Here is a 25,026-nt window from a genome sequence, read left to right as displayed (position 1 = left end):
ATAGCCCCTTCATCTGGCTGTACATCTGTCTCCAATGGTCCAGCCCACCACTTCCCCCTTCTCCCTGATTCCTTCTGCTTCATTTCCATATCTATGGAAGAGGGGAGGAAAAGCAGTGGAAGTAGGTGAACTGCTGGTCTGCTCCTTGAGGCAATTGCCTCCATTGGCCCCCTAGACAGGCCAGCCCTAGAATGCATCCATCCACAACAAAAATAGTTCCAAATTTCTTCGCTGGGAAAATATGCTGATCTACAAGATGTGCCAATTCATCCTCCTTGGGCCAACCGCCTTCAGGGCCAATATCTAACAACCTGCAGAGCATGAAAGACAAATCTGGATTTCCAAACAAGCCCAGCCATCATCCACCAATGCACCAATTTTCAGAAATAAAGCACCTCCTATAGAAATGTGAAATCACACATATGTGACTCACAGGAAAGCCAGAAAAGTCTCTTATTCTATACTAGGATTGACTGGCTCACCTGGTCTTCCCTTGCTCACTACCTTGCTAATTTGGCTCCTCTATTGAAGAGATGCTCCCTTTTCCCCAGACCAGAACTGGAAATGACTAGAAACTCCCTCCATCAAAGGCCCCTGAAAACATATAACACCCCCCAGATGGTCCAAAGCTGGTTTGCCTGCTCCAGCTTCTCCTTCCATGATGGTATGGGCATATTCTAAACTCCTTCCTTGTAGATAACTATTAGAAGCAAGAGAACAGACCTAGAAATCAGATCCTTCTTAAATCATTCCAACACATTTCCCTACCCACAGCAGCCCATCTGATGAAGGACCCGGTAACCCAACACTTGGAAAACAATAATTAAAATGAGCAATGATTTAAGTTGCTAACAGCAACGCTTTGTACCAGATCAAGCTGAAACACTAAAACCCATTGACTTATTGGCTTATTTACAGTAATGACACTGACATTGGCTTATTTACAGTAATGGAGTTTTAGACTCCAAAACTGTTAAATGTATGCCTTGAATTATCTGGTTCCTTATACTGTAAATACATTTTTAAACAGTTCGGCTAAGAATCATTCGGCTTGCACCAACAGGCTATCTAGTTCAGTTTAGAACTGAAATTTAGAAATTGGGGAGGGAAGGAAGGCATCAAATGTCAAGGCTGTTTATTGAAAAGTATGAGAGTATTAGATCCAAAGGGAAGTTCACAGAATATTAGAAAGACATTAGAGATCATAACCAAGATCTCTAACTTTTTGAAAAGTTTTTTAAAAAGTGTTCATACCTTAATTTCTTGTTATCAGCCAGAAATTGAAAATTAAGAGCTCTGTCAATATACCGAGTTACTTACAATATATTTATTTATAGGAGCTGGCCTCAGATTTGGGGCTGGTGATACAGCACTAAGGAGTGGTTTGATAGACTTGATGGGTTATGAATAAGAACAGACTTCTTGAGAGCCCAACCAGATGTCATTGGGAGGGGGCAGAGAAATATAGTCATTACCAACCTATGTTCCGCCCACCCCATATGTCTCCCTGGTAATATCTAGTCAAGAGAATGCATGGCATGATATTGTCATGTTCAACATGTTCTTACCTCCTGCAAGTGGATCCAGTGTAATGGAGTGGGGTGGTTACATCACACAACCTTTTTGCTAGTTATCTGCTAGGAAGATGCATTGAGAAGTTACAGACTGGTGAGCTTCGATAGGAAAATGATGCACATGCCATCCATTGATATGGGTGGGTGTACTGTATTCTCAATCATTGGTCCTCTGCCACATCAAGACCCTACAATATGGAAGCTTCCATTGAGAAATGTTGATAGATCACCTAAAGGATAGATCATCTATCAGGAGCATCAACTGGGTTCTCAAATGACAATAATGGAAGACTGTTTTGCACTAACTTGCTCACTCCAAGGCCCATCTGAGCTGCCAACTCTAACCCACTGATTTGAGGAACCCCCTTCACACAACATTCACCATAGATGGCATTTATCCACACAAGGCAGTACTCACTCACCTTAAAATACCTCCAGCAGCCCTGTTTACAATCACTGACTATCAGGGATGGAATGGATTCTTAGCTGTGCTGTGCAACAGGATTCATGAATCCGAACCTACCACCTCCCTGTGACCACATATACAACCTAGTAGTCCAGACATGATTTATGATAAGAAAGCCTTCAGCTCCTGTGGCAGTGTGTCCTGTTGTTCATAATTCACATTGTTATGATAGGATGCAACATCAATTAATTTCCTTAATCACACCTGCCTGTTAAGAGAGACTCCCTTCTGTGTCCTCGGCTGGTGGTGGCAGATAAGAGGTCCTTCTTCGTGGTGGTCCTGCTCTCTGTGGCATTCCCTGCCACTTGCTATATTGCTTATCCCCACCCCTTGTTGGTCTTTCACTGAAGACTAAGTGCCCAATCCTTTCCAATTTTCCAGTGCCGGTGCAGCCATGCCAATGGGGTGTGCGCTGCATCCTGGGGTGAGGAGGCAGTCACAGAGGTCCCCTCAAGGTAAGGGAACATTTGTTCCCTTACCTCAGGACTTCACTGTGGCCGCACGGGTGCTGGAATGTTGGATAGGATTGGGTCCTAAACACCTGGATTTTTTCATCAGGCATTTTCTGGCTTTCCTCAATTCCTTTGTCATCCCCTCTGGTTCTTTAGCTGCTTATTTCTCTTGTGTTGATTTCTTTGGAGCAGAGGGGTTCTTTTTTATCTTTATAGTTAAGAATTGTATGGACTTTTTCAAACTAAGCTTTGTAAGCTGCTTTTGGATCCTCCTAATGGGGAGAAACATGGGGTAGAAATTTTTAAACAAATTAACTCAGTACTAAAATAGGATAAGAAAATTTGCCACTGTTGCAGCAAAAGCCTTTCTTTCTCTAACTGTAACTAGCAGAAATGCAGTGATGATGTGGGTCAATGGTTTATCTAAGACTTGGTTCTGTACCTACACCACTACACTTGTTGTCCTACCTTAATGGCCACCAAAAAACAAAACAAAAACCCAATGCACTACTATGACTTTAAGCCCTTTCCAATGCTGGAATCTGCATTGGTAGCAGGTAAACAGGAAGCAGAAGAAAAAGTACTAATCAAATACATGCTTTACTGGTCTGGTTGTTTCCCAACCCTTGCTGGGTTGGCATGGTCATACCATAGTCTCTTAAACTGATTTTACTAATCCAGTAGGGCTAGTGGTGTCTGAAACAGAAATTGCACCCACTCCCCCCCCCCCCCACAACATGGGGTTTGCAGGTTAACAGATGCTCTGATTCAGAGCTCTAAACATTCACCAACCTATTTGTGTGGGCAATGGAAGCACCCTTGGGGCTAAAATTGCATCCACATTGGCAACCTATGTCATTGTTGTTCCCCACCATGCCCTATTGACTTTCATGCTTTTCCTATACACAGAGTGTTCCTCCTCTTGGGATTCAGGGTTGGTTTTTTAAAAATAAAGAAAGAAATAAAATCCTACAATAATGCTGAACTTGCACAAGTTAACTGTCGGGAGACCATGAAGCAGGGAGTGTGCAATCTCAGGTGATGGTACCTGACTGGGAGACTGTGAAGATTGTCATCTAAAAGTCATCAGCCTTTGGAAAATCCACATCTGAATTTTCTGTCTAAAAATGCCATCAAATGTTGCAGTTCCATTTCACTAGGTGCCACCCCCAGTCCAGAAGCAAGGCTGACCTTCTCAGTGGTTATGAGCTGAAGACTGCCTGCTCAGGGATTCTCCATGCTACTAAATCAAACTCTCCAGAGCTTAAGCAATCACAGACCTGCCACAGTTTTGGCAATGCAAACATGTCCCTTTGGAGACAGGAGGTATAAGCTGTGGAAAGGGAGATCTTTGTTTATCCAGGGAAGTTGCTTCTGCTTTCCCATTCACAAGCCAGTTTCAAGGGTTTTTTTTTCTTGGTTCCAAATACTTCTGATTCTATTTGAATCAGTGGGAGGCAATGTGGTCTAGTGGTTAGAAGATTTGGCCTGTACACACTCCTGACAGAGCTAACTGGACAGCTTCCAGTTAGCGCCACAGCCCTGTTTTGGTAGCATACGCTTAAATCCATTCTGCAGTTTATAGTAAGATTATTTGATGGACGGTTGAAAGGACCAGACTGGGTCATAAACACAGGTGATGAGAAAGAACTGCTTTTCCCCACCTTCTAGGTATGGTCTGGAAAAAGCTGGTTAACTGGCTCTCACTACAGCCTAAGCAAGACATCATCTGTCTTTATTATACTTATGGAGACAACCCTGTCTCCATAAGAGACAAAAGCAAAACCATAGGTAGGAGGAGGGATAAGATGTTATACCAAAGATCTCTCATGATCAAACTACGTATAATGCACACTGGGAGCATCCCAGTTTGCAGCTTACTTCTTGGCAAAATATTTCAGGCCATCCATCCAACTGTTCAAAAGCTCAGCTGTTACTCCAGTCCACTTCCCCTCCTCCACAAGAAGGAGCAGGGTTGCTCTTGAAGCAATATTCACCTCCAGAATTTGCAATCCACTTATCTAACCAACAGGATGCTTAGGAACAAGTCACAAAACAAGAGCATCAGGAAGTCATCATTACACTCCAACCATGTGATTCTCCCACTAGCTTTCAAGCTCTTGATTGGATGGGATGAGTGAGTATGTGAAGTCACCAAGGATCTCTTATTCTTGCCTAATTTTAAACCCTGCTGCCCACCAAGGATGAAACACAGAACTTCCCTCTTTCTGTTTTCTGATGTTTAAGCCCCTCCCTCCAACACCTCTCCAATTCTTAAGGGATTCTTGGGGAAATTCCTTGATTGCAACCAATCCTACTTGGCCCCACTGTTCTTCCTGTCTGTTTTGTAAACAGTGGTTTGGTGGACAATTCCATCAAAGAAATGAGCTTATGGTGCACTGAGCAAGGGTAGGAGGAAGAGGAAGTGGCACTTTCCCAAACTTATGGCAAGATGGGAGACTGCCTGGGAATACTGGGTGCTGTAGGCTTATACCATAGTCTTTCGAGACTGAAGGTTGCCAACCAGACATGGACAAGGAGAGCGATTAAATCCACACACGCCTCAAGCTACCAACCAAAGAGAGGAGCAGCATTTGGACAGTGAGACTCTGAGCCATGGGAGGTCTCCTTTGAGAATGAACATGAAGAAAAAGAAAGAAGGCCAAAAGAGGAGAGTTTCTAATCATGACTGTCCTGACATTGTCCACCTTGTGCAATGGTCTCAGCAAATGTCAGGGCCGCCCCACCCCATCCCTGTGCTCTTTCTGCAGGTACAGCAAGTGGAGGACAAGCGGTTTGTACCTTGCCTTACTTTGGGACCTAACAGAGCTCAGGGTGGTAGCTACTGCTCAGCCCAATTTAAAAGAAAAAAATCCACCACCACATGCCTTTCCATCTCCCTCCACTAAGGCTTGGTCCATTGGCACAGCTTGTTTGGGGGCTGCTTGCAGAGTCAGCTCCCAAAATCAACAGCTACCTGAAGTGGATTCCTCTGTCCCAAGAGGATTTTTTCCCAGAGTTCTTTGCCAATCAACTCTTTCTCTTTACAAATAAATTCCATAGGCTTCAGAGAGAGAGAGAGGAGGGAGGGAGGCAATGGCAAGCACAAGCATGGCTGACTAGCCCTCCTCCTTCCAGGCTGATGAAGCCTTGGAACAGATCCCCTGAAAGCAGCACTGACCCGTTTGGTTCCTCCTTTTTCAATGACTACACTTGCTCAAACGGAAAACCAAGGAGAAAGTGGGGCTGGGCCTTTAGGGAGCAGAAGAAGACAGGCAACCTTATGGAGAGGTGTCTGTTGCTCCCTACTCCTGGGGAGTCAGTTTCCAAGAACTGGAAGAGGATGAGGTTTTCGAGACATCAACCCTCCTCCAACCTGGCTCTTTTTCATCCAACGGTCGCTACTGTCCCAGCCAGACTCAATATGACAGGGGACTCACCCCTCTAACAAAGCCACAGCATGGGCCCAGGCACAATAGACACCACTGTTGGTAGCCCTTGGCGAGAGATCAGGGTTGGGGATGCTTGGAAACGTGAGCGCCAATGAGAATTCAAAACATTCAAAAATCTGTAGTAAGACCCATCTCTAAGGCTCTGTCACCCTTCGTGTAAGAACCCATCAGTCTGGCCAATGCCAACCGCCACTGGGGAAAAATCGCCAGCAGCGGGTTAGCTCGGGAGGGGACCAGAAAGCCACAGGCCCCCCCAGAAGAGGGGTCACCTCCAATCCAAAAAAGAAGAACAAAATAAATAAAGTGAATACTTATAATCATCATCATCATAAATCCACAACCACAGCTAGAGGAGAAAAAAGAAACGGGCAGCTCGAGTGCTCGGGAAGAGCGTCCTCTGCAGAATGAACGGTAACACAGGTCACAGACTTCCAAGCGCAAACACGACCACTGGCAAAGGCCCATGCGTTGGCAGAGAATGCAAATACTGGAAAAAAAGTTTTTTTTCTTTTTGGTGGGTTTTGTGTCTTTTTTTTGTGCATTTTTTTTAATTTTTTTTTTTTTCACCTAACAAACTAACACCGTTCAACACTGGGGGGTGACACAGGGAGGCAGAGCCTTTGTTTTGAAGTTGGACATTTTCATTGCAATACCTGGTCACCTGAACAGCCGGACGGACGGACACAAAGAAATGGAGTCAGGGACGGGAGGCGCAGTTTGGCCACGCTGCGAGTTAGGGCGGCTGGGTCAGTTCGGCCGGGTTTGACGATTTTATAATTTTTTTTAAGTTTTTTTTTTTTTTTGGTAGAATCATGTCTGGTTGGGTTCCCCCCCTTTTTGTGTTTTTTTTTTGTGTGTTTTTTTTAGTTTAGTTTAGTTTTTTGCAAACACAGGCACTGGAAATGAAAGAGGGGAGGATGGGAAAGGGGAGACACGAGCATGCTGGCACGTGCTTGTCACCGCTGCTCCCGGCTAGCGGCTCAGCTCAAATCACCGCCTCCTTCGGGATGGAACCAGAACAGCAGCGTTAGTTCTGAAAGACACAAACATGGAAGGAGACTGTGACTCTGCAGATGCCCAATCTTGTCTGGTCTTGGAAGCTAAGCAGGGTCAGGCCTGGTTAGTATTTGGATGGGAGACCGCCCGGGAATACCAGGCGCTGTAGGCTTATACCATAGCCTTTCGAGACTGAAGGTTGCCAACCAAAATTGATTGGCTACCTGACATGTTCAGGAGGCTCATGCGGGTCTTTCCCCAGGGCTGGCCTTAGGAGCTGCAGGGCCCAATCAAAGAATCTGCAAAAACATCTTTGCAGAAGGGGGGCCAGGCCGCCCGACACACCAAGGTGAGCAGCAGCGGCAAGGCCCCTGGCAACGGCATCACTGCCAACTGCTTCTGGGGGGGGGGGCAATTTCAAGCCAGTCGGTCCTAGGGGCAAGCAGTCCCATAGCAATGTTCTGCTCGCTGTTCTCTCCTCATGAACGTCTCCACATGGAAGATTCCATGCCAGAGCATCAGTTACAGAGTGAGGTGCCAGCTGTAGACACTCTGCTTGCTGCCCCAGTGTGGGGTCCCTCCCGGTGCAGCGCCCAACCTGGCCAAATTGGTCTTATTGCCCTAAGGCCGGCCCGTCTTTCCCTGATGATCGACATCAGTGAGGGGGGATGAGCGAGCTGCAGACAGAAACTCATAACAATGTTCACATTGCCAATAGGCCGTAGTCACCCACTTCCACTCTGATGTTCAGGTGCACCTCATTTCAGTGGCTAGATCGCTGTGGAAGCACACCTAACCACCACTGGTGCATACAGATAAGTGTGCTTCTGCAGCATCTCTCTTCCCCTTTACTGGGCTTGGAGGAAGCCTAGTTTGCAGCAGAAGCTGGATTTGCACCAAATTGATTGGTTGTTACTTGTGCCAATCACAAAACCACTTCCCCCATTCCAAGAGCAGGTTTTAAATTATAAAGAAGAAAACCTCCATAACAGTGCAGAAATATTGGGGGGGAGGGGGGAGGCTGCCTGCCTGCCTGTAGGGAAGACTGACAATCTGCATTCAATTCAAGATGTCCTTTGAGGAACAAGAGTGGGAGTGTGGGGAGCTGGACTGGCCCCACAGGAAAAACAGCCTGCCCCTGCTCTTGTTTCCATGGGCGTCTCTGTTGCACACATGCACTTTTCACACATCTCCCATGCATCACTCTTCTTGCACACACATTCTTTGAAGGGGTTTCCCCTACTCTAGTCTCATTTTCCCCAGGAGAGGGGAGGATCTGCCATGGAGGGAGACTTGGCAAGGGCCAAAAGGACCCTAGACATACCTTCACTGGAGTGGCGCCACCGGTGCTCCCGAGCAATGGAAGTGGACGTTCTGCCACTTGCCGTCACGGCGGTGCCAGACGCGGGTCTCTTCCGACTGGCACGTGCGAGGGCGGCCCTGGCCATCAATGTACTGCGTCAAGCGGATGTAGGCGATGCAGGCGGCGTCCTCCCCGATGACGTGCACGTGAGGGTTCAGGATGGTTGTGTGAATGGGCTTGTTGTTCTTTGATAACACTGGAATGGCCAGAGCAAGAAACTAGAGTGAGTTCTTCAGGAGGGGAAGGTTAATTCCATCACCATCACCAGGTACAATACCAAGCAGGTACAATACGAGCACTTGTCAACTTGTTGAGAATATGGGGAGTTAACCTCTGCAGCTAAAATAGCAACATCAGGGGCAGGAGGAAAATTAGCAACCCCAATCCAAACACTCCCTCTCTAGGAGGGGAAAAAACTCCAAGCAGTGGGCAATCCAATCATGGGAGACCCACATCACACCTAGTTTGACCCTAAAGGCCAATCTGCCTGTTCAGGATGGAGGTGGAAATTGCATTGTGCCAGGGTGGTGTAATGGTTTGGGAGGTGGACTCAGACCTGGAAGATCCAGGTTCAGATCCCCCCTCAGCCATGAAGCTTCCTTGGTGACCTTGGGCCAGTCACTTCCTCTCAGCCTCACCTATCTCACAGGGCTGTTGTGAGGAAAAAAAGGAGGAGAGCAGCCGTGTACACAGCCCCGAACTCTTTGGAGGAAGAGTGGTAGTAAAATGTGATAAATAAATAAATAAAATTGTGCCACGTTCTTCAACCTGTGGGTCAAGACCCCTGTAGGATCATGAACCCTCATGGGGGGGGGCTGTGCAAGAGGGGGTTTGGATCCAATCCAGTCGTGGTAGTTCCTTAACAAAACCAAGTTTTTATATAATCCTGCACAGCCTCTTCTTGCTGTCTTGCCCTGTAGCTCCTAAGGTAAACCCTGCTCAGGTTGCTACCTGACAGGGTTGTTGTGAAAAAAAAAACAAGAGGTAGGAGGACATGCGGAACGGGGTGGGCAGATTGGGTCCCGGGAGGGGAGAGGATCAGCGGTGGGTCCCCAGCCACATACTTTATTTATTTGGGTTGTGGCACGAAAAAGGTTAGAACATAAGAACATAAGAACAGCCCCACTGGATCAGGCCATAGGCCCATCTAGTCCAGCTTCCCGTATCTCACAGCGGCCCACCAAATGCCCCAAGAAGCACACCAGATAACAAGAGACCTGCAAGGCTTCCTGGGAATTGTAGTTAAGAACATAAGAACAGCCCCACTGGATCAGGGCCATAGGCCCATCTAGTCCAGCTTCCTGTATCTCACAGCGGCCCACCAAATGCCCCAGGGAGCACACCAGATAACAAGAGACCTGCATCCTGGTGCCCTCCCTTGCATTGGCATTCTGACATAGCCCATTTCTAAAATCAGGAGGTTGTTCATACATATCATGGCTTATAACCCGTAATGGATTTTTCCTCCAGAAACTTGTCCAATCCCCTTTTAAAGGCGTCCAGGCCAGATGCCATCACCACATCCTGTGGCAAGGAGTTGAAGTAGTTGAAGACCACTGACCTCCCCAGTCTTAAAAATGGTGATCGGCATTCCCCATCTGCTTTCTGAAGTTACCCAGGCTTCAGAGGATGCCAGGACATGCATCCCCTGCACTTCTAAGCCCTTCGCACAGGTGTGACCGGAAGCATCTCAAAACAAGGTTGGCCTTGAGAAGGTGGGCACTGGTAATTGCTAAGTGCCTCCACTTAGCAATTGCCAATGCCCACCTTCTCAAGGCCAACTAGCATCCCCTTATTGCCTGTTCCTGGTTTGGAAGAGACAGAACCTTTTGAAGGAGGAAAGAAAGCACCAGGTAAAGTTCTTCATGTGCCTCTGCTCCTGAATCGGGGACAGAACAACTGCTGAAAGATAATACTTGGGAAGCCTTGTTCTCTGTTTGGGGGGAAAGTGGCCTTAAAGCCTTCACATGAAACTCAGATGGTACTCACAGTTTTCGAAATAAAATCTGTGGAAGTCCATTCCTTCAACAAGATTGCCCAACGCTTCAGGTTCAAACGAAGTTAGGCCTGGATCACAGATTTTTCTAGACAGGCGGAAAGAGACAGAGATAGAAAAATGCTCAGTGTTTCTGCAGGGGCACAGGAATATATCCTTCATTGACAGTGCCAGTAACTGCCTCTCTTGATTTTCTGAGGATGTCTTTGTGTTGGAACTGCTCTACAAGGTTAGATATCCAAGGAGCTAGATGTGATGCTGCCTCCCTCTCTCATCCAGCCTTGGGAAGCCCGTGCTACCGTTTTCTAAATAAATATTTTTCCAAAGGGATATGCAGGTGAGAAATGGATTTATAGATACAATCTCAACAATCTGCTGGGTTAAAGGATTTCAAGAAGCTGTTTATGAATGTCAAAAGTACAATGCAGATCTCTAAAAGGTCCCGCTGAGCTGCTGTGTATCCAGAGAATTGTGGCCCAAGAACTCTGGAAGAGGAGACTTCAGGGTGAAGCTTTTGAAATACTGGTCAAAGGACCCTGTCTTAAAAGAGAGTCAAACCCATTAGTCCATCCAGCCTAGTACTGTTTGTTGTGACTGCTAAAAACTCTCCAAGATATCAGGCATGTGTCCATGATAGCTGGAGATGCCTGGGATTGATTATGGAAACTTCTGTATGTATGGATCTACCACTGAGCTACTATCCCTCCTTGAAGAGAAAAAGCTCAACCCAGGTGGAATCCGAACCCACAATCCTTAGCTTAGGAGGCCAGTCCTGATCCATGATGGAGTTGACAAAAAGGGAGTCTACTGAATCTTTAAACCTCAGTTGAATCACAGTAGGCCAAATCCTACTTGCTGGGTCAAATCAGATTTATCAGCATTGGGGAAAAGGGAAGAATACAAGTGATTTGTCACCTCCAAACTCAACTAGAAATAGACAGAATGCAAAAAAGTTTTGCAAGTAGCAAGTGGTCTGCGTAGAGAGACTCCTTGCGGAGTGGAGGACAAGGCAGGAATGAAGATAATCCTAAGAGGGTAACTATGACTGACTAATAGAACAAAACAGAACTTACGGGGCCTTCCTAAGTAAAATCTTTTCTTGGAATATGTTGACACAGTAAACTAGTTGATACAGTTGACACAGTAAACTCACAGATAAAAGTATCCATTGGAGAGGGGGAAAGGACAAGCCTAGACACGTCATTGCAAATTGACTCACACAAAAGGCCCAGGGGCCCATTCTCCAGAATGAAGGCAATGATCTTGATGCGTTTCCCATGGTAATTATTTTAATGATCATTTCTAGAAAGACAATGGTGGATGGGAGAATCTGCCCCTGGACACTTTAGGGCCCAATCCTGTCCAGTTTTCCAGTGCTGGTGCAGTTGTGCCAGTGGGGTGTGTGCTGCATCCTGTGGTGGAGGGGCAGGCACTGGGGCCACCTCAAGGTATGGGAACAGGTGTTCCCTTTCCGTGGGGCTGCATTGTGGCTACACCGGAGCTGGAAAGTTGGACATGATTGAGCCCGCAGTTGCCGTTGCTTTGTGTGAAGAAACTGGCTCAAGAACCAGTCAAACTTGGTTTCTTTGGGGGGTGGAAGGAGGAGGAGGAGGAGGAGGAAGAGATCAAGGGCTTCCATGTATGCTATTATAACACTGTGTGCATTTATTGATGTACTGAATTGTATATCCTGCTTTTTGCTGCAAGCAGTTTCAAGACAGCTTACAACAATAAAACAATAAAATAATCAGAGACGTTCTAGCCCACCATTTTTCTCTCCTCCACACTTCCTTTTCCACTCTGTTTGTCTCTTCCTTTCTGGAAGCAGGAGGAAGAGGAGCAAAGGACTGGCTAAACGGACAGGCCGGCCCTGATTAAAGCCAGGATGGTGTCACGGTTCAGGAGCTGAACTTAGACCTGGAAGAATCAGGTTCAAATCCCCACTCAGCCATGAAGTTTCCTGGGAGGTCTTGGGCCAGTTACAATCTCTCAGCCTCAACTCACAGGGCTGTTGGGTGGACAAAAGAGGAAAGGAACTATGTACCCTGAGCTCTTTGGAGGAATGTGTTGGCAACCTTCAGTCTCAAAAGACTATGGTATCGTGCTCTGAAAGGTGGTTCTGGAACAGCGTCTAGTGTGGCTGAAAAGGCCAATCCGGGAGTGACAATCCCTTCCACACCGGGAGCAAGTGCAGTCTGTCCCTGGTCTGTCTCCCTGGCTATGGGCCTTCCTTCTTTGCCTCTTAGCCTCAGACTGTTGGCCAAGTGTCTCTTCAGACTGGGAAAGGCCATGCTGCACAGCCTGCCTCCCAGCAGGAATGGTGGTATAAAAACATGAAAAATAAATTTATAAATCAGCAACAAGATGAATCCTACTGAAAGGCAGTGTAGAATCAATGGAAATAAATATAAAAACAGTTACATGTTTATGCATGTGCAACAACAATGGCAAAGGTGGGTACATTTGGAGTATCAAGCCAGTGTTCCAACAAGATCCCGCACCCAGCGTACTCACGCATAGGCCTCGAAGTCCCCATTGTTCACAGCCTCTATCAGCTGCTCAGTTATCTTGATGATTTCCTGCTTGCGGGCTACAAATAGAGGAATGAGGAAAAAACAGAGAGAGAGAGAGAGAGAGAGAGAGAGAGAGAGAGAGAAGACAAACGGAGTTTGTGAGAAAAGGGTGACCTGCAAACTCTGAAGACTTAGCAGAACACCAGCTGCTGCAATTTCCCATGCTATAGCCCAGCCATTTTTCCTGGGGATGCAATCTCTTTTTGGGGAGCTCCTGTAAGGTGAGCGCCCCAGGGCCTGGATAATCACACATACAGCCCATATAAAAATGACCAAGCATGATTGGTAAGGGATACCATTTCATCAGCACGGACTTCAGTATTCAGGCAGCCTTGTTACATATCTGCCTCTTAGAAGCACAGAGCTTCTCCCACTTTGGAAGACATGTGAAGGATCACAACGGGGGCTTGCTGTCATGGCCCTCGGATAACCAGAAAACCTCAGCAGCTTTCATCAGGACATTATCAGATTTGGTACAGCCACCTCCCTTTCTTCCTCCCCCCTGCCCCCTCAGCAAAGGCATTACTGTCCCCTTCTCCCGTGCTGTCTGCATTCCTCCTGCAAGGATCTGAGTCAGAAACACCACGCCGATGTGTAGCCAGCACACATGGGAGACCTGGGGAGATTCACGTCATTTGCACGGCACCTAAAGCGACCCAGTTCGAACACACGCTATGAATAATGTAGTCTCCAAGTGGCATAGATCACAGCATCTTGGCCAGGTCATCTCCTTGGAGCAGAAGTATTTGGAAACTTCTGCCCTTACAGGGCATGGAGCATTCAATTTCGTGCTTACAGCATGTTGATGTAGTAGCCCAGGGGTGTCCAAAGTTTTTGGCAGGAGGGCCACATCATCTCTCTGGCACCGTGTCGGGGGCCGAATTAATTTACATTTCAAATTTGAATAAATTTACATAAATGAATATATTAAAGATGAACTTATATGAATGAATGAAGGTCTTGCAGTAGTTCAAGGCCTATAAAAGGCCTTGCACAAAGCAAGGCTGGCCTTTCCTTTGCTGCCGCTACTGCATCACAGACGTGAAACAACAAGCAATGGAGGGAGCCCTCATCCCACAGCGCACTCGAGAGGCCAAACAGTTGCTCTCACGCTGAGAGCAGTTGCGTCGGGCCAGTGTGGTGTCCAACAAATCTCTGGAGGGCCAGAGGCTCATTGGAGGCTAGGGGTTCCCTGAGGGCCACATAGAGAGGCCTTGAGGGCCGCAAGTGGCCCCCGGGCCAGGGTTTGGGCACCCCTGTAGTAGCCCATAACCCCACCTCCAGCAGGCTCTAGGTTCCCATAATAAATTGTCCTTTCTCCAACACCATTTGGGTTCCGATTCCAAGTGGTATCTTAGGGCCAAACAATGCGTGATGAGAGAAGATCTGCAATCAGATGTTGCAGGTTCCCCCTCCCTAATTGCATAGCTGCTGCTGCTGGGGTGGTGGTGATTCAAATTGGCATTGCATGGCATTGGGAGAAGTGGGGTCTACACCTTTTCCCCCTGTGTTGCTTTCCAAATTAAAACACTGTTTTGGACTGGCTCTTTGGTCTCTGAGAGTTGTTTACAGGTACCACACGTATCCCTGCGGGGCAAATGGCAGCTGAATGGGAGCTGGTGGCCTCAACAAGGAGGAGAGGGCTAATACCACCCACATAATTCTTTTTCAAATCCTGAAGGGGAATCTACGGAGTGGCAGAAATGCTTGACTTAAAGCTACACAGAACTGTGCTTTGTTTGTGAGCTACTTACACTTGCCCCGCCTCTACTCACCCCAGTTAAAACAGTCATCCTTTCAACATCTCTTAGCCATTCCAGGACCGCACCTGACGTTAAGGCATATCATCCATTCACCTTGAAACCTTGCTCTGCCTTCTCCTCTCAGTCTTTGCAAACTTCTTTCTATTTTGGTCTCTCAATCCCTTCGAAACTTTTTAGCACTCGGGGAGCAAACCGGATTTCACCCAGTTCAACAAGTTGCTCTTAACAGAGATGCCAAGCTCATTTCTTCTGTAGTCTCAAATGCCCCAGGCCTTTTGCACTCACAGAAGTGGCCCTGGGATCACTTCTGGCGCTCTCTTGTTCTCCCACAACTTCCCTAGCTGGCAGAAACCGATCCCCCCAAATTTGCAGATCTCGGCCACCTCCTTCTTCTAACGCCACTCTTTCAGGGCAGAAATACCGTCCAGATCCTTCTGTCTCATTCATTTTTAATTTCATTTTCAGAGATAATCTAGCCCTTGATCTGGTCCTTTCTCCCATTGCAAAATGTCAGATTACAAACACTGTACACAGTGCGGCCTGAGGTGGCATGGAGATCCCTCTCTCTGAGCTGGTGCCAACCTTCGGCTCACTTACTTCACATTTTAGGAAGGTGTATAGGAAGACATCGTGCATGCAACAAAAAAGCATTTCCAAATGGCCAGTGAGCTATCTTAGATTGAACCTTTGCATTTAGCTGGGCTGATGTTGGATGCTCTTGATTATCCGGTCATGGCTGCACGAGCGTCTCTGCATTTGTTGCTCTGGATAAAACATAGAGCTGGCAGAATAACTAGTCCATGGTTATGCAAGAGGGCTGAACTGGCACAGTGTGGTGTAGTGGCTAACATGTTGGTCTTGGGTTTAAATCCCCAGTCACTTATAATGCTTATGGGGTGACTTAAGGCCAGTTGTGATCTCTTAGTCTAACATACTCCACAGGGTATGTTAGACAGGGTATCAAGATAAAATGGGTGGGGGAGGAAGAACCTTGTGTCCTGCTCCCTGGAGGGAGTGGGACTGGCCCGAGATCTGGCTGAACCTAAGCCAAAACACTCCCTTCTTACCCACTCCTTTCCTTCCTCCTCCTCCTCTTCCTGAATTTAAAACTGAAGATGGGATGGAGAAGAAGAGGAAGTGTAGAGAGCAGAGTAATGGGCTAGAGTGTCTTTCCTTTCTTTCCTGTTTCTCCTTCTACTCCATCTCATCTTCCTTTTAAAATGTAGACAGCGTAGAATAAGGAGTTGTTGAAACAGAGGTGGTAAGAGGATACAGCAACCCTCCCCAATCCACCACCTGAGGCTGGGAGGCAGGGGGAAATAAAAGTATTATAAACAATTTTTTTTTTTTAGAGAGAGAGAGCACAAGAGCAATCAGCCAACTTGGGCCAAGTCTGTGATATCTGAATGAGCCCACAGTGCAGTGGGGGGTGGGGGCTCCTAGTTCCTGAGGTGTTCCAGAGGAATTTGCCATTTATCCTAGGAAACAGGAACAGATTCTGGTCAACAAGTTAGTAAGGAAGAAGGTTTTTCAGCCCAGGTTCTGCACTCTCCCAGTCTTTGCAAGAGAAGAGTTTTTGGCACACTATTCTTATATTTTTGTATCGGTTATATGGTAGTATCCATGGCAAATCTATTGTGCAACTACACTGAGCCATCCTAAATGCATGAGGATGTCCCCTGCCACAGAAACATTTCCATACCTATGTTATGGACTAACTCCCAGATATCTATCCAGTGTAAGTACAAGTTTTGTAGCCAGTCAAAAGAAACACAGGAAACCTTTCTCTGTGCAGGTCGCTTTCTAATCAAAACAGTGGCCACTCATTTCAGCACCCCAATGCCCTTCCTTCCCCTTCGTCTCCTCCTCTCAGTACTGCATCAAAGGTAGGTAGAGAGAAATCATGCTTCTTCTGCCCTTCTTCCCACCCCATCCAAGTCTGTCCCCCTCTGCACTTACAGATATTAGAATGATCAGTTCAGAAAAATGAACTGAAAGCATTGAGGTGGCTGCCCTTCCCCACCCCCAACCTTGATTATAGAGCTAAAAGCATCGTCAAAGCAAGTTAGGGGGCAACTCATTCACATTCAATGACCTTAGCGGTAATGCATTAAGTCTTGGCAAAGCAAGGCACAATGATCAATGAAAGCAGATGTTATCCTGACCCGATGCTGCATGTTTCTCCCCAAGAACAAACTGTATCTCCCAGGAAACAGCAATTTTTTTTAAAGCCTCCCATTCAAGTCCATTCTTACCTGAGAGCTTGCCAGGCATCCCTGCTTCCACTCTGAACTGAGTGCTCTCCCCGTGCCCTGCTCTAGCCCTACTTGTGTGGCATCTCAGGGTGTCTCCCTCCCTTGGCAAGTGTGCCAGGCTGTCATCCATCCCTGTAAATGAACACCATTGCCAGGTACTCCCAGTTTCTCAGCAGGAGAGAGAGGTCAGGGCAGAGAGAGAGAGAGAGAGAGATGGTGCAACCATGTGACTGACCGTTTCATGGGGGTAAAGGAACCTCTTTTCCATTTCCCCTGCAGTTGCTACTGGATGCTCCGAAAAGCTATACATTTTCAGCACATCACACAAAACACGGTGCTTGCAGAGCTGCCTCTTTCAGGGCTGCGCGTGCCGCTTTAGATAAGACCTGAGTCAGCCAAAATCTACTCTCCTCAGGTTGTGAATCCCAAGCCTTGAAGCTGCTCCTGAAAGCAAGTTCACGTTCTTTGAGATCCTTGCAACAAACAGAGGCCTTGCAATCAGTGGGGAGGATGGGAGACACAGGAGGCACTTAATGAAATCATTAAGACCCATCCTCAACTCTCCCCAATTTTACCCAAATCATGGGCCCCTTTTAGCCTTCCAAAAAGAGTGGCATAAAAATCAAGGGGACTGGAGTCCCTTCTGGCCCTTTTGCATTTTAAAGACTGACTTGGCAGTACTGAGTGCGAGCTGAAGTGGTACCTGCTTGATTAAGATTAATTAACTGGTGCGTGAATTAATTCTGGATGCTCAGGAGCAAACATATCAATTGATCATTACTGGAAAATCAGATGGTCTGTCAAACTTGTCGAATAGATGGGATTCTGCAGAACAGTTAATCAAAGGATTGGGAAGGGACTGCGGTGGGGGGGCTATGACATTGAGCCCCTCCTTGTGAGGTCACAAATACACCCTTGTTATGGAGACTTCTGTGGTGGGGAAGGGAGCTTTAAAAGCCAAGACCCACCATTGGAGGTCGCTGTCCTTCTGGATTGTGCTTTCAGGTGTGTGACAAGGGTGAAGGTCAACAACCTTGGTAAGAGGAGGATTCCCTGAGTTGGGGTGGGATGAACAGACTGTGGCTTATCAGTAGGAACCAAGGACCAAATGGAAAGTTGTCCTTCCTGGCAGGGAGATCTTGGAGTCTTCCGAAAACTGTGTTCAGTTTTAAAATTTCCTGTAAGTGTATGGTTTATCTGTGATAATTTCTGTGATGGGTGCAGCATTGGGGAAATTGGTCAAAGATTGATCATGTGCTGGGCACCAGTCTCTAGGAGCAGGTTTTGGGAGGTGCCACCATTATGCATGTAGCAAGCGTAGGAGATATGGCAGTAGGAGAAGAACAGGCCTGCACAGGAGATAGAAGCCTGGAGTGCTATTCTTCCTTTTGGTTTTTTTCCCATCCAACACATTCCAGGCTCTCTTGGAAGCTATCTTCCTCCCAGCCTGAAAGTGGTGCTGTTTAATATCAGGGTGAGTAAATGGTAAGATCAAAGTCACTCAGGACCTGGCAGGTTGACCTGGTGTGCTTGACAGAGATGGGAACCTCTCCCAACTTGGTCTTCCAGATTTCCTGGTGCAGAAACAGGCAAGGGCTGGGAAGAGGGTGTTGTAGTGGTCTACTGTGATGTGTGCCCCCTTTCAAGGTGCCCTGTCCTGCAGTTGCATAGCTTTGAGTACATGTATCTGGTGGTTGGGAGACTAATTAGTAATTATCTTGGCGTACTGCCCACCGGCCTCTCCACCTGAGCTAGCAGCAATGGTCTTTGGAGTAGCACCGATCTCCCCCAGCATGACTGATGGAAGTTTTCAATGTCCATGCTAAGGTCTCCTCACCTGTAGTAACCTCCATGACAACAAGTCTGTCTCAGCTTATATTTGGCCCCAGTTGCATAGCAGGACACAGTTTGGATCTGGTACCTGCTGCTGGGCAAAGCAATGCTGACTCACGGGGGGGGGGGGGGATGTGGTTTCAATCCTTTGTCATGCATGGATCATCACCTGATAGGGCCAGGCTTACCATGACTCCAGACCTCTGCAGGCATGAGGGCCTAGTTAGGACGGTCTGCCTCCTGAAGGATGGATCCTGATATTGAAATTCCTTCTTTCCTTATTTTTGTTGGCAACCTTCAGTCTCGAAAGACTATGGCATAAGCCTACAGCACCCGGTATTCCCAGGCAGTCTCCCATCCAAGTACTAACCAGGCCTGACCCTGCTTAGCTTCCAAGATCAGACAAGATCGGGAGATAGTGTTCAGTATAGGGAGATGGTTGGCAACCTTCAGTCTCGAAAGACTATGGTATAAACCTATAGCACCTGGTATTCCCTGGTGGTCTCCCATCCAAGTACTAACCAGGCCTGACCCTGCTTAGCTTCCAAGATCAGACAAGGTCTGATACAGCTATGTATAGCCAGCCCATTCTTTCCTTATATGGCAAACACAAATAATCCATGGCTAAAAAAACCATGCAGCAATATGGCTTCTTCACACACACAATATAGCAAGGAATTCAGAACTGACTTCTCTTCTAGGTCTGAAGAGAACAGCTGAGGATCAGCTGCAGACCTTGAGAGCCTGCGCTACTTACGATCAGAAGGCAGAGGATTTGCGATGAGTGGAAAGGGGAAAAGCTGGGCCATGGCAGGCTGTGACCCCTCCGCTTCTGGAGCGCCAGGGCCCCTTTTCACCATGCCTAGGACATCAGATAACTTGGCGGCTGGTGCGAGGCAGATGAAAGATGGTATGGAGAGAATAAAAAGCAAATAAACAGATGGAAAAGTAAAAGGAAGAAAAAAATGGATAGTGGAAAGGACAAAGAAAACATGCAGCTGCCATAAATACACCTGCAAAATATCTTTTTATATAATTTTCAGTTGAAGGACAATAATGCATAAGGTCATCAAATACTATTGACATAAGCACAGAGTTCCAACTGTTAGCAGGTGTTAACAAATGTCTTCTTCAGATATCTCTTCCTCACATCTGCATTGCAAATGACATAATTGAAACAATGATATGTGAGCAGATTTATTTGATGAGCGCATAAAGAGACAGGAAGCTTACCGGATGCTTATACCACCTTCCTTAAATTTCCATGGTATTGTTTGACACCTGCCCACGACAGTTTGCATGTGCATTGCCCATTGTTTGATTACAATGTGCATTATTTTCTTTGAATGGATTTTGATTTAAAATGATATCAAAAGATATTTTGCAGATAATGATCTGTATTAATTTCAGCTGCACGTTTTCAATACTTACAGTGTTCTGTACGGCAACTGCTGTTCCTTGGAATTATGGATATTGGAAAAGACTAAGAACGTACGGGATAAGATCAAAGAAGGGCCCTGGGAATCGATTCAAAGTGACCAACTTAACAACGAAGGGGAGATCACTTTGGAGCAGTGATGTTCAACTGGTGTGCCAAGGTGCATGAAAGGTCCACAGCAGGATTTTTGACTACAGTGGTTAAAAATCACTGAAAAACTCTTTTGGGTTCTGCAGCTCTGTTTTTAAGGCAATTGTCTGTATTAACAAATGGTTGGCAACCTTCAGTCTCGAAAGACTATGGTATAAGCCTACAGCACCCAGTATTCCCAGGCGGTCTCCCATCCAAGTACTAACCAGGCCTGACCCTGCTTAGCTTCTAAGATCAGACGAGATTGGGCATGTGCAGGGTAACATTGGAGTCAATGCAGGAAGAGGGACGGACAGTGTGTAGTAACAGCTGCCCTACAGAGCGAGCTGCAGAACCTGGAAGAGTCTCCCAGAAGTGACATCACAAGATTTACCGAAAGCCTCACACTAAAAGCCAAACTAGATATCCAAGAAGGAGACCCAAAATCTATCTCCTATGTTCTTAAAACAGAATCACAGCTCAAGCCCCACCCCCGATTCATCTCAGGGTCAAAGTGCTGGGAGGTCAGATGGGGGAATTAATTCTTTTCCCCATGCCATGAAAATTATTCCCTTAAAACTATTTACTGCAGTGTTTCTCAAACTGTGGGTCAGGACCCACTGTGTGGGTCATGAGCCAATTTCAGGTGGGTCCCCATTCAATATTTTATTTTTAATCTATTAGACTTGATGCTACCATGGTATGTGATTGCATTTGGGGAAATGTTACAGACCTGTACTTTTAACGAGCTACTATGTATATTCTTTTAACAATGATAATAAATGGGACTTACTCCTGGGTAAGTGCGAGCAGAATTGCAGCCTAGGATTGTTAAAAATTTTCCTGCTTGATGATGTCACTTCCAATCATGAACGCACTTCCGGTGGGTCCTGACAGATTCTCATTCTAAAAAGTGGGTCCCGGTGCTAAATGTGTGAGAACCACTGATTTACTGGATGAAGGTACCATTTGTGTAGGTTTCATCTGTTGCATATAAAGCAACTCAGGGAGGAGATTTTCATCAGGAAAATGGCTGGGGTGGAAAGGCTTAAATCCCCTCCCAGTAAGAGTTTTGATCCGAAACACATACCCAGTGGCTATTATTCAATTCTTTAAAAAAAACAAAAGCCACAGGGGATTCACAGATCTCCTGCCTTCATGCCCAGTAGTGTCCTTAGGGGGTCTCAATGCACCTGGAGTCAAAGACATGGAAATTTATGATAAAAAAATTACAACAGCCCCTCTCTGAGGATCTGGCCTTATCAATGACATACAGGGCATCCCAGGGAGTTCCATTACTTACACTGGGGTGGAAGAGGATTTGCAAAACCTGAGGATGGGCATGGGAGAGTGATGGGAGGCTTGGGCTCTTCACCTTCTGTGGGCCCAGGGCCCTTTTTCACCATGCCTAATACATCAGATAGCTTGGCAGCTGGGATGGGACAAATAAGAGAAGGTAAGGGAAAGAACAATTAAGAAACAACGAAACAGCAAAAAGCACAGAGGAAATCAAGGAAAGAGAAAATAAATCAGACAGGTATGAAAAACATAAAATCAAGAAGGGAAATAGGAGAATCTTTGGGGGTCTCTTTAGATCTGATACACCGTCTGAGAGTGTAAGGACAGTGCAACTCAACAAAACATAGAGACTACTTTGATTTAAACCTGATCTGGATATGAGAAATAGTACAGCCCTGCTCAGGCATTATTCAAGGTGTGTAGGTTGTACCCAGGCAAAGCACTGCAGCCTTCCCCCTGCACCACATTGCTCTATAACTTTGCCCTCCAGTCTTCTTGGGCAGTGGCAGACTGTACAGGGTGATACACTCAGGGTGGGTTGACAACACTGGACAAAATTGTGAAAATCTTGGTATTTTCAAATAATACCATCAAGTCATACATAATTTGAGGGGTACCTGTATTCTATCAAAAGTTATGGCCAAAAAACCAGAAAAACACAACCGCCTTATGTAACAAAAAGTAGATTTCTTTCACTCAGAGCTGATCAATGAAACTGATTGTTCTGAGAGCCAATGAGGTGTTTTTATGACATGGCAGGGAACAAATAAGGTGTTAGTCTGTGTCATGTCTCTTTTCCATGCATCAGAGCTAATACCAGAACTCTTATTAAGTTGTGTGAGTGTCATCAAGTTGGCCAATGGTTTTTTTTTGTGTTGGTTTGTTGGCTGAGGGGTTACATGGATCCTGGTGATTCCACTGCATTTAGGCTCTGCATATGATCTTGTAATTTATTATGCAGGGTCTGGTATGGGGGGGAGAGGTCCATTATAAGGTTTGACACAATGAGCTATTGCACCAGTGACACAAACCCTAGTTACACCTCTGTTATTGGGTACAGCATTTGTGTGCAGTGTAGCCAGGGAGGTATCCTCCCTGTTGTTTGGAACCTTGCACTGTATCACTCAGGGCAAATGCACCCCTTTAGTACAAGGACTTTGAAAAACCACAAGGGCTCTACAGAATGTTTGTGATGTGACAATTCCATGCTGAAGTTCCTGGGAGTGCCTGCTACTTACTCTGGAAAGGAAGGGTGTTTGTCACACCTGAGGGCGGGCCAGCCTGGATGATAGAAGGCTTGGGCTCTTCGGCATCTGGGGTCCCAGAGCCCCTTTTCACCATGCCTAATACATCAGATAGCTTGGCAGCTGAGATGAGACAGACGCAGTGGGAGAGAGAAAGATGAGAAAAGAAAACAGAGAAAAAAACAGAAAGGAGAAATGAAAGCAAAATGGAAGGCCAAGAGGAGAGATTAGGGCAGTGGTTCCCAAATTTTTTCCAACTGGGGGCTCCCTTGACCTACTGAGCCATTGGCCGCAGCTTCCCATTAGGGCTACAATCCTGTACATTATACAGGGCAGAGGGTTTTTCCTGAGGATTCCATGGCTGGTTTCCATGGTTCCTCATGAAACCAAGGCTCACAGTTTTGAAACTACTGTATTGGAGAAAAGAACCAGCGTAAAAAACAGAACTTTACATGTAATATGACTTACAGTGCAATCCCATGCATGTTTACTCAGAAGTAAATCCCATTGTATTCAGTGGAACTCACTCCCAGCTAAATATTCATAGGATTGCAGGCTTCAACTCCAATTAGCTGAAACGTTGATAGGAGTTTAAAGGTTAAAGTGTGGGGAAAGCCACTGGGCTCATCAGTTTGTACACAAACTCTACAAGGCATGTCACGGTCCAGGATCATGCTAAAAAAGATGGAGAAGCTGCCAGGTTCCCCAAAAGATTGCATACTACTTACGCTGGAAAGGAGGTGGACTTGTGACGACTTGCGATGCAAAGGGCAAAGGGGTAGAAGGCTTTGGCTCTTCTGCTTCTGGTAGCCCAGAGCCCCTTTTTACCATGCCCGAGATATCAGAGAACTTGAGAGCTGTGGTGGGAGGACAGCCAAAGGAGGACAAGACAGGCGAGAAAACAAATTCAAAAATTGCAAGGAAAATAAAAATAGCAGTACTAAGAAGGGATGCTGGAGAATGAAATTGGGACAAGATGATATGAATGGAAGGCTTTGGGATACTTTCTACTATTACACAAGAGCTTACCACCGTTACAGTCCATTGATACTCTAGATCAGCAGCACTCAAACTTGTGCCCGCTGCATGCCCGGAATGCAGTCCCCATCTAGACTGCATGCAAGCGTTCCGCTGGGGTGCTGCACATCTTCCTCTTTCGGAGGACGGGGTCACTCTGGGCAGTCATATTGCCTGCCTGGTGTCCCGAAAGGCCGTGCAACGGGGCATCCAGACAGACACAACTGCCCAGAGCATCTCTGTCCTCTGAAAGATGAGGACATCAAGCAGCACCCAAGCGGAACCAAAAGATGGATCTGCGCGAATGCCGGATCTGGCCCCCCCGGGCCTGGATTCATTCAGCCCTGCTCTAGATGCTTTATTGGAGCAAAGAACCTTACTGCTTTAACAAATCCCACCTAAAAGTTTTCTTCTAAGAGCAGTTACATATGGCTGGCAGACCAGATCCACCCCAGCAAGACACTATCATCAGCCCACTGTATATCAGTGCTTTCTCTGCTGGTCTTCCATCTTTTTTTCCCCACTTGATTTGTGGCCAATTTTTTTCCCCACTTAAAACACAATTGAATCACTAGCCTTTCACTGAAGACTGATAAAGTGATACTTCTCAGCGTTACTTTTTCCTTCAGTCAGAAATTCCTTTTTACAGCTTCTGCATCTAACTGCTTCCTGTTCAGTACCACTGGGTCACACCTGATGAATTGCCCCTTTATTGCCCCTTAACTCATTGTCAGTTCCTGTTCCCATCTTGGAGGTGGGCTTTATTGGTTTCCCCACATTTCTTCCCCTTTTCTTTCACTAGTGTGAAATAGCAATAATATAGGTCAGGGGTGGGCAAACTTTCAACTTTAGGGATCCTGAACCTTTAACAATTGTGTAAGAGCGAGAATCTGTGAGATGACCAGCAGCACCTGCTGAAATTCCCTCTCCCATACAATTGTTAAAGGTCCAGGATCCCTAAAGTTGAAAGTTTGCCCACCCCAATATAGGTCTACATTAAATGCCACCTAGCACCATTATTTTAATTATACCTCAGTGTGATTGCGGATAAATGGTTTGCTGATAAGCAGTAACTCAGCAAGACTAAAGAGCTCTAGTGTAGAAACTGCCATAATTTAATTCAACCCGTTGCACTCTCTGAAACACCCCTTCTAAGAAACAGGGAGGATCCTTTAG

At 46.4% G+C, this 25,026-nt stretch overlaps 1 protein-coding gene and 1 pseudogene across 1 annotated transcript in view; both read right to left on the bottom strand.

Annotated features, from left to right (window-relative positions):
- Positions 1-1,808: 1,808 nt before the first annotated feature.
- The window catches only part of CAMK2B (calcium/calmodulin dependent protein kinase II beta), a 222,599-nt gene continuing 199,381 nt past the window's right edge, over positions 1,809-25,026 (bottom strand). Inside the window, exons 20-27 of the mRNA XM_066639773.1 lie at positions 23,562-23,690; positions 22,828-22,956; positions 21,594-21,722; positions 19,481-19,609; positions 12,814-12,889; positions 10,293-10,387; positions 8,265-8,499; positions 1,809-6,977 (exon numbers count right to left, since the gene is read on the bottom strand). Of these exons, the coding sequence (XP_066495870.1) occupies positions 8,267-8,499; positions 10,293-10,387; positions 12,814-12,889; positions 19,481-19,609; positions 21,594-21,722; positions 22,828-22,956; positions 23,562-23,690 (920 nt within the window). The 3' untranslated portion in view covers positions 1,809-6,977; positions 8,265-8,266. The remainder of the gene's footprint in view (positions 6,978-8,264; positions 8,500-10,292; positions 10,388-12,813; positions 12,890-19,480; positions 19,610-21,593; positions 21,723-22,827; positions 22,957-23,561; positions 23,691-25,026) is intronic.
- Positions 20,469-20,587, bottom strand: LOC136662820 (5S ribosomal RNA; annotated as a pseudogene).

The sequence above is a fragment of the Tiliqua scincoides genome, chromosome 11 (assembly GCF_035046505.1).
Source record: "Tiliqua scincoides isolate rTilSci1 chromosome 11, rTilSci1.hap2, whole genome shotgun sequence".
NCBI lineage: Eukaryota > Metazoa > Chordata > Lepidosauria > Squamata > Scincidae > Tiliqua > Tiliqua scincoides.
This window is presented reverse-complemented; position numbering and strand designations above follow the sequence as displayed.